Below are 8,715 nucleotides of genomic sequence, written 5' to 3' on the forward strand. Positions count from 1 at the left end.
GCATTTATTTATTGATCGCTGAGCTGACATCGTTTGTAGTTCCAAAGGGTAAGCTCGTGCTGTTAATAACATTTCTATACTATGTTAAGTTTGTCATTTTTGTTCTTAAAGAAACGGGGAAAATATTACAAAATGTATTTAACTTTGTTAAATGGCACCGGCTATGTTTTCGATTTGGATGGTAAGTTAAGCGACCGTTAAACGAATCAGTAGTAATTTATATTGTATTAGATTACATGGAGCTGCGCATGAAATACCGCATTGTGGGCGCTCTTGTGGGAACGGCCAACAGCAAAGGTTGGAGCTCCAGTGAAGCAGGTAGTTGAAAAAGCACATGGTTAATTGAAATCAATTGTTATTGTCTGCTCATAACCTTTCAGCTCTTCCCGTAGAGCTAACTAAGTGCGAGACGCAGCTGCTCATTGATGAAGGCTTGGCCATCCTGGTCAGCAAAGCCGCATGCTTAATGAAATCTCCGACTCCAGAAATCTTGCAGGAATATCAAGAAGATTTCGCGGCACGCCTAATGGCGCAAGCAGATGCTTTGAAGGCGGAAAAGCTGCGGGAAACCGAACGCCATGTTGACAAAATCCTCAGCGGCAAGCGCAACAAGTTGTTGAAGCAGGGGAAATCGGATGAGGGTAAGCACCACAATAAATAATAAGATATCCATATAAACGAATGTCTTCACTGACAGCTGCTGCACTAATGCCCCAGAGCGTGATCCAAGAAGTCGCAAATAATTTCGAGTTCGATCATCAAAATGCGCTCGTGGAGCTGCCTTGTCCGCATCTGGATAAGCACAGTGGGTTGAAAAAGCAAAACTACTACCTTAATTATAACTAAATATTGATCTCCTCTCCTTAAAGCTGCCCAACTATGGACTACTCCGATTTGCGACCGCGACTCGCTTAAATATCGGGTTTTTCGGGATCTCTGGAGCCGTGGCAAGTTCGTTACTTGTGGCGATGCCTTTGGCGCCGACTTCTTAATATATCCCGGAGATCCTCTGCTCTACCACGCCTCCCACATTGTCATCATCCAGTCATCCCCTGCAATACGTCCCCTGGAGCTGATTTCCAAGGTCCGCTTGTCAGTCATTGCCAATAAGAACTGTGTGTTTGCCTATGAGGCAGCTGAAGGAAAGACCGTCGTTTACCAAACAGTCGCCTGGTGCAATCCCAGCAAATAGTTAAGCAATCTACAGGTGAGTAAGAAATACCCAAGAAATTGTGCACTATATATCAGTTTTCTCTATCACATTATACATTTTGAAATGACTCATATATGTATATTCAATTTAAATTGATGAGAAATCAACTAAAAACTTCAATTTCCTTAAGTATTAGTATTATATAGAGCTCTACTAATAGGGAACTTTGAAGGGAACTTTCGAAATATTTAAAATTTTCAGTGCTCATGTTAATTCGATTCGTACAAGCATTTAAACAATACTTTTTAAAAATATTAGTAAAAAAATTTAACGACTCAAATTTTTACTAGTTAAATTTACTTTGCTAGCCAGTTATCCTTGTTTAAACATATACATATTTTTGTTTATCAATTGACCCTACGGTTGTTGTAATGTTACAAGACCTTCGTATTGTGGAATGAAATACAATAACAGAGAGTTGCGTGGATTTTGACTCTTCCGTCTCTCCAAATGCCACAGTGAGTGCCCTGTCTGTCTGTACGTGTGTGTGTGTGTGTTTGTCGCTGAGTGCGCACTCACACTCACGCACACATATGCAGGCAGAATAGTATTGTGGGAAAGCAAAATAATGAAGCAAAAAAAGTCTTGGATAGTGTTTGGTCTGCTTTTGAAAATTTCTTGGAGTACGCGCGGCCGACGCTAGCCTCTCCTCTCAACTGTGTCAAACCTCTCAGCATTGTATCTCGGCAGTTGCAGCCGCAGAAAATAACAAAGCAGAGCGGGAGAGGGAATCTGCTGCCGCTGCCGCTGACGCCGCCGTCACTCTGTAGCAGTCACAGGTTAAATTTGTATGGCAAAATGAGTTTATTATTGCGGCGACATTCAAAACGTGGAGATGCTTTGTTCCGTTGCGGAAAACTTGCATATTTTGTATTACTAAATAAGAATAGAAGTAATTACATACATACATATGTGAATATTGGTGGTAAAATGAATTTTTTGCTGTTGCTGAAATCAATGCATATGAAATTCAAAAGTGTAAAAAAGCAAAATATTTAGCACATCTGTATGTATGTACATATGTATGTACATACTCAAATAATTATTTATACGCATAATCATGCATGTGGAAAATTCCGTGCAAATAGCTGTTGTCTGTCTATGCGCTTTAAACAAATTTCAGCATTTTTTCGTTTTTTAAATATGTAGACTTCGACAACTGAAAAAAGAATAAACAAAATGATAACATTGCCAACGGGGTGTGCTGCGGCAGAGAGGAAGGCGCTGCGAGGCCGAGTAATGTCGCCGCGCCGTTCAGGCAGTCAGTATCTCGCACAGTGGGACAGAAATGATTTCATTGCAGCACAACACACACTAAAAGTTCGATGCAGCTTTTTAGCATTGCGGCCTACTGTTTGCTGTTTGCTGCTCCCCATTTTCGCTCACCACCCTCACCCATCCGAATACTCTTGCTCAGCAGTACCAGTTTCGAAATACGCTCACTGCTTTAATGCTGATTGGACCTTTAAAGCGGCGTTAACATTTCTCGTGTCCAGCTGAAGCAGAGGCAGCAGCAGCGGCAGCATCAGCATCAAAATCAAAACAGAGAAAATTTTTAATCTTGCGTCGTATTTTTTTCGGCTCTACTCACATGCTGCTCACTAAATTACTACTTCTCAGAGTATTGGACGCACCATGGATAGAACTCTCCCTGGTATTTTCTCTCTCCCCGCTGGCAGCGAGTCCGCAACAACGCATTGCTCGTTTCTGCTCTTAAGCGGGACTTGATCTGCATAAAAATAGGGTCGAGCTGTGTTTGGGAGTGTGTCACAGAAACAGGTGATTGCCTGAAACTGGCGCTCGAAGAGTATCTGTATTTCGTAAGAGCGAACCGGCATCTCTCAGGATCTTTCGATTATGGAATATTTATAGCCATTCATAAGTACTTATCAAAATAACGATCACAGCGGAATTAGTATCACCTCTACATTATTTAAAATACAAAAATTATGATTTTTCAATAGAGATATTTAAAAAATACATTTTTACAACGAACAATTTTGAAAACTGAATTTTTTCGTATGTTTTATTTTGAGTAAACTGAAATGCTCTTTCGTTGGTATTTCACTTAAATTTATTTACATCTGGTAACGCTGCTCGTCAACTGTACTTTCAAGAGCGCGCACTGCCAGCCATCTCTCTCACTCTCACGAGCTCACCGCAGCAACAGTGTCACCCACACACACGCACTCGAGCACACACATAGATACATTCATTCTCATAAGCCTACACAAACACAAACATGCGAGAAACCACCACCAAAAAGCGGTTCAGCGCGCATGATCAGAAATTTTCTCCGTATAGAGACTAAAACTCGTCATACAACACGACCGCGCCGCGCTGGCAGAACGTAATTCGATCGAATACTCAGTCTCAGTTCGAGTTATTCAACGCTGGCGAGCAGCAGCAGCAAAAAAGAAAATCAAGAGCCAGAGCCACCAGCCGTGAGCGGCGGTCAAGAAGGGAAAGCAAACCGAGTATAAAATAGCAGCAAGCAGATTTTTCTTTGCGCTCCGGTGAGAAGATAATTTCAACATGCATAAAATTGCTCGCTCCGGGAGCGACGGCGTGTAAACAAACAGAATAACAACACAAAAGTGAATGAAATTGTAGTTATAAAACAAATGCAGAGGCGAAAGCAAAATGCGTGGCGTTAACTGTACAAAGACCATAAAAAAGATAGAAAAAAAAAACTAAGAACATAAGCAAAATATGAATATGTATTTCTGGGCGTGTCTGAATAATGCTAAAGTGATAATAGCGCGCTTTTTTCCAACTTGTTTTATTCTATTAACAAATGTAAAATGTTGCCAGTTCGTGTTAGTTGTGTGTTTTTTTTTTTTCAAGTCTAAAGTCATGCAGTTCCATACGTTCAGTCGTTCGTCCGTCCGTTCATCAGTCTGTGGGGGGCGGGCAGGCGGCCCACATTTCATACATATACGAGCTGTAAAACTTGCTCTCTGGTTGTCTCGCTCTCGCGTGCTCAGCAATCTTAGGAGAGGGAGCGAGGGGTGCGCATGGAGCTCATGCGCCACTGAGGCCCTTCCCCCACCAAAACACACACATACACACACGCTCTGAAACATTTGTATATAAAAAGTTTTTCTCGCGAGAGAGCGAGAGCACATGAGTTGTTTGTCTCCATCTGCTTATGCTCTTTACTCTTTTTTTTTGTAGGGGGCAACGATAAGAAGCAGCGCGCCATTCAGTCGTTGTGAAAGCTTGTGAACGTGGAGCAGTTGAGCAGTGGAGCAGCAGCATCAACTATTTGACGCTGCCATTTAGATGAAATTTCTTGTTAGAACGTTGCAAGAATAACAGCCTCGTCGTGTTAGCCACAAACAGCAATCAATATAACTACAACGCTGGAGAACAACTGTTGGATTTGGACACGACAGCCCTAATGTCGTTGCCAATGAATTCGCTGTACTCGCTCACCTGGGGTGATTATGGAACATCTCTGGTATCGGCCATACAATTGTTGCGCTGCCATGGCGACCTGGTCGATTGCACCCTGGCTGCCGGCGGACGCAGTTTTCCGGCCCACAAAATCGTGCTCTGTGCGGCTTCTCCATTTCTGTTGGACCTGCTAAAGGTGAGTACGCGGCGAGAGCTTTTCTAAACATAACCTCAACACAACGACGTTTCGTTGGCATGTGTTTTTGCGCGTACAGTTTGTAAACAGAGAAATCAAAATCGTTGTCCGACTTGCCAAATAGGTTATTATGTGTTTGTGCGTGCGTGCGAGTGTGTATGTGTGTGTGAATTAGTGAAACATTTTGACTCCCCAACACAATTTGAATGTAAGCTACATGCATACATACATATGTATGTATGTATATCTTTAGTATTTGAGTGCGCGAGTAAGTGTGTGAGTTAAGAAATGTGCATTCGCGCTCTGCTCCTGGCTTAAACACAGTTGGCGCTCTGGGCCAATGCTCAGGAGCAGCATGAGACAGCGGTGCGTCTCCTACTTTCTCGTCATTTTAGTTCGCCAGAGATTTCCGTGTAAGTTTTCTATTGTCAATTGAGTAGAATGAGTTGCGCACTCTTTTGCGCTAACGCTGACGTTGTCATATTGTCTCCCTTGCCCCTGTGCCTCGTCTTGGTATAGAAATGTATAAGCTTTCAAGTGAGTGGCGAAGAGCGAGAGAGTGCGAGATCAGGCGCATGTATGAGTGAAGAGGGGAGCAAAAGTTGCGCCAACTTTTAATTCGAGTGTGTTAGAGCGAGCGCAAACGAGAGCGCCAAATGACGGGGCAGCCTGACTGGCTCTTGCTCTTGCTGGCAATGTTTGCTGTTGCTGTTGCCGTTGCTGCTGTTGTTGGGTGCACACGAGCGCGACCTCTTTTTGCTTACGCGAGCAAGTTTGTGTGTGTGTGTAAATGTACAGTTGATATTGACTATGAGAATACAGTATAAAAGAAATAGTTAATAAATAAAATGAAAATGATAAATATAGCATATTAGCAAGCAGAATGTATATTGTATATACATATGTATATACATACATTGTATTTCAGTTGAAGCGTACTCGTGAGCATATTGATTACGTATTAACGTATCGCCTTGCGTTTGTCATGTATGTACAAGCTTCACTGTACACTGTATACAGCTCATATCAGAATTATACATATGCATATCATCACATGTACACATACTTTTTGAATACATACATATGTATGTATGTACGGACATGTGGTTATGTACTCATGTGCCTTTTGATTTGGTTTTATTTCTGTTGTTACACTTTAACATTTTTCATTCTGTGCTGTACTGTACTTATTTGATTGCTGTATTTCACATTGCTCGAATTCATAAACATTAATTTTTTTAAATGTGTATCATCTTATTTGATATCTCCTGTATTATTTGTAAATTTACTTTTGAGAAATTGCACTGGAGATCAGCACCAATCAGATATTCATGCATTGTTATTGTTTCTGCGTCCACATGTCAAATGACCAAAACAGAGAGGAGAGTGTAGAACACCTGACGCCTAGCATCGGCTTTATGCTCGCTCCCCCGTTCAAAATGTAAACAGAGCGTAATTTCGAAAAACGTCGCTCAGAGTCGGTCGCGGGAAATGTCAAAAATTGGTTTTATATGTGAACTCTGCAAGAGTCGCTGCTGCCCGTAAGATGTACTCGTACGTTTAGTGATCTCGTTACACTCACACACACACGCAAAATACGTAGACAATGCTCTTTGTCGCTCCCGCTCCCTCACAAAGTGCAACCAGTGAAAAGCAACCACTCTGAAAAAATCGATGAGCGTCAGAGCAATGCCGAGTGCGACGTCAGCAACAGCAGAGGCAGAGGCAGAAGCAGAGGAAGAGGCAGAGAAAAGAAGTAGGTAGGCAGGCTGTCTGAAGGGAGTGTGGAGTTCAAAGAGCGTGTGGTACGCGGCCTTTCTACGGGTTTGAGTGCGACGGAGCGCGGCAACTGCTGGATGGCATTTAAAGAGATTGGGTGAGAGGCAGCGCTGCCAGCGTCACGGTGGTAAGCTGTCGCTCACCGTTTAAAGCGGGCCTCTGAACGACGCAGACTTTTTGCTGCTGGCTTGCCTGCCTGTCTGCCTGCCTGCCTGCTAATTAAATCCGCGCCATGTGAGTGTGTGAGCGACCGAAATAACGAGCTGGTGAGTGAGCGAGCGAGCGAGCGAGCGAGCGGGGTGCTCTTACTTGGCGTAGAGTGTATGGGCTCTGGCAGCATCTCCAATCCTGCTGCAGAAATGCAGAGCGCGCATAGCGAAAAGCCGGTTTATTGTGATGAGAGTGTGCCTCTGACTCTGAATGATAGTGTGTGCGTGTGCGTGTGTACATGTTTTTGTTGAGTTTCGTTTGACTGCACGCGTGTGTGTGAGCTGGTCGACAATTTATCCGTTTGTTTTGATGGTCTCAGTTGACGGCCAATTCTTTTGTCTCTGTTTTGAACTAAGCAGCAGCAGCAGCATTTATGAGCGAGCGCGCGTGTTGCTCAGCCGGCAAATATATTTGGAGCGCCAAAAGCAAAGCTGTTTTGCTAGAGCAAGCGAGTCCGAGCATATTGAATTACTAAAATATTAAATAGTAATTTTCTTTCTTTATAATATCATAATATGATATGATATGATAATATGCAGCAGCCATAGTAAAAATAATAAATATTAAATATTAACAATATTTATATGTATGTATCGTTTTTATTTTTATTTATATATATATATTTTTTTTTACATATTCGTTTGAAATATCGCTTGAATATGAAAAAGAATAATTTAATAATACATATTTATATTTATAAAGGATACATTATTTCCCCTATTTAACATATTAATTAATATAATAAATTACAAATTTAATTATTGTGGTTTTATTTTAATTAATAATTTAATATCTACATATAATATATACATATGTTATTTACTTTTTGCTTTTTAAAATATTTTAAATAAAATATTTTATATAGTTGCATTAATATACTTTTATCTTTATTACCTATAGAACACGCCATGCAAACATCCAGTGGTGATGTTGGCGGGCGTCAACGCCAACGATTTGGAGGCTTTGCTGGAGTTCGTCTATCGGGGCGAGGTGAGCGTCGACCATGGGCAGCTGCCGTCGCTGCTGCAGGCGGCGCAGTGCCTCAATATTCAGGGGCTCGCACCGCAGACCGTGACCAAGGATGACTACACCACGCACTCGATACAACTGCAACATATGATACCACAGCACCACGACCAGGACCAATTGATAGCAACGATTGCCACGGCGCCGCAGCAAACTGTGCACGCACAGGTTGTTGAGGACATTCACCACCAAGGCCAGATATTGCAAGCGACCACTCAGACCAATGCCGCCGGACACCAGCAGACGATTGTGACAGCCGATACTTCCAAGCACGACCAGGCCGTAATTCAGAGCTTCTTGCCCGCACGCAAGCGTAAGCCGCGTGTCAAGAAAATGTCACGTAAGCATCTAAGATTGAGATTGACCATAGATCTCTTTAATATTGAAAGGCCTCTTTATTGTCCTACAGCAACTGCACCGAAAATAACCAAAATTGAAGGAATGGGAACGATCATGGACACGCCGACAACATCTCACTTGACCGGACAGCAGCAAGTAGTTCAGCAACAGCAAGTCCTGGATGAAAATGGCGCGGAAACGCAATTGTTGACCAGCACACCGATCATCAAGAGCGAAGGACAAAAGGTTGAGACTATTGTTACCATGGACCCCAACAATATGATACCCGTGACGTCGGCCAATGCGGCAACTGGTGAAATAACGACAGCGTCTGGAGCAACTGTAACGACTGGCACTGGTGGCACAACGGCAACGCCTAAAGCCAAACGGACCAAACATCCGCCCGGGACAGAAAGTGAGTCCAATTGATGGGAGAGTACGTTAGGCTAGAAGTGAATCAAATTTTGTTGTATTTGTTATCTCCTCAGAACCTCGATCACGCTCTCAATCGGAACAACCCGCTACTTGCCCCATTTGCTATGCCATCATACGT

The 8,715-nt window shown here is 42.7% G+C and overlaps 2 protein-coding genes and 1 long non-coding RNA gene across 6 annotated transcripts in view; 2 read left to right on the forward strand and 1 right to left on the reverse strand.

The window, feature by feature from the left end:
* Window positions 1-12: 12 nt before the first annotated feature.
* Window positions 13-4,627, forward strand: Tsen34 (tRNA splicing endonuclease subunit 34). Its single transcript, XM_030391217.2, has 6 exons — window positions 13-181; window positions 232-318; window positions 381-641; window positions 698-805; window positions 870-1,207; window positions 4,391-4,627. The coding sequence occupies exons 1-5, from the start codon at window positions 82-84 to the stop codon at window positions 1,190-1,192; spliced, it is 879 nt and encodes a 292-aa protein (XP_030247077.1). The 5' UTR covers window positions 13-81; the 3' UTR covers window positions 1,193-1,207; window positions 4,391-4,627.
* On the reverse strand, window positions 4,492-6,891 carry LOC149091505 (uncharacterized). Its single transcript, XR_016196715.1, has 2 exons — window positions 5,721-6,891; window positions 4,492-5,616 (listed from the first exon to the last, which is right to left on the reverse strand). It is a non-coding gene; the product is annotated as an uncharacterized LOC149091505 (long non-coding RNA).
* The window catches only part of Trl (Trithorax-like), an 8,911-nt gene continuing 4,717 nt past the window's right edge, over window positions 4,522-8,715 (forward strand). For all 4 annotated transcript variants that reach the window (XM_018101233.3, XM_018101230.3, XM_018101232.2 and 1 more), the window contains exons 1-4: window positions 4,522-4,808; window positions 7,698-8,163; window positions 8,233-8,577; window positions 8,651-8,715. The exon at window positions 8,651-8,715 is cut by the window's right edge. In XM_018101233.3, the coding sequence (XP_017956722.1) occupies window positions 4,617-4,808; window positions 7,698-8,163; window positions 8,233-8,577; window positions 8,651-8,715 (1,068 nt within the window). In that variant the 5' untranslated portion in view covers window positions 4,522-4,616. The remainder of the gene's footprint in view (window positions 4,809-7,697; window positions 8,164-8,232; window positions 8,578-8,650) is intronic.

Source organism: Drosophila navojoa, chromosome 4 (genome assembly GCF_054131105.1).
Source record: "Drosophila navojoa isolate 15081-1374.11 chromosome 4, UAZ_NAV_1.0, whole genome shotgun sequence".
In the NCBI taxonomy this organism is placed as follows: Eukaryota; Metazoa; Arthropoda; class Insecta; order Diptera; family Drosophilidae; genus Drosophila; species Drosophila navojoa.

Bases quoted from the DNA above. Each gene is read 5' to 3' on its own strand.
- Tsen34 (XM_030391217.2), top strand. From the start codon at position 82: ATGTTAAGTTTGTCATTTTTGTTCTTAAAGAAACGGGGAAAATATTAC. The intron at 182-231 runs GTAAGTTAAGCG...ATATTGTATTAG, and splicing joins CTATGTTTTCGATTTGGATG to ATTACATGGAGCTGCGCATG. The intron at 806-869 runs GTGGGTTGAAAA...CTCTCCTTAAAG, and splicing joins TCCGCATCTGGATAAGCACA to CTGCCCAACTATGGACTACT.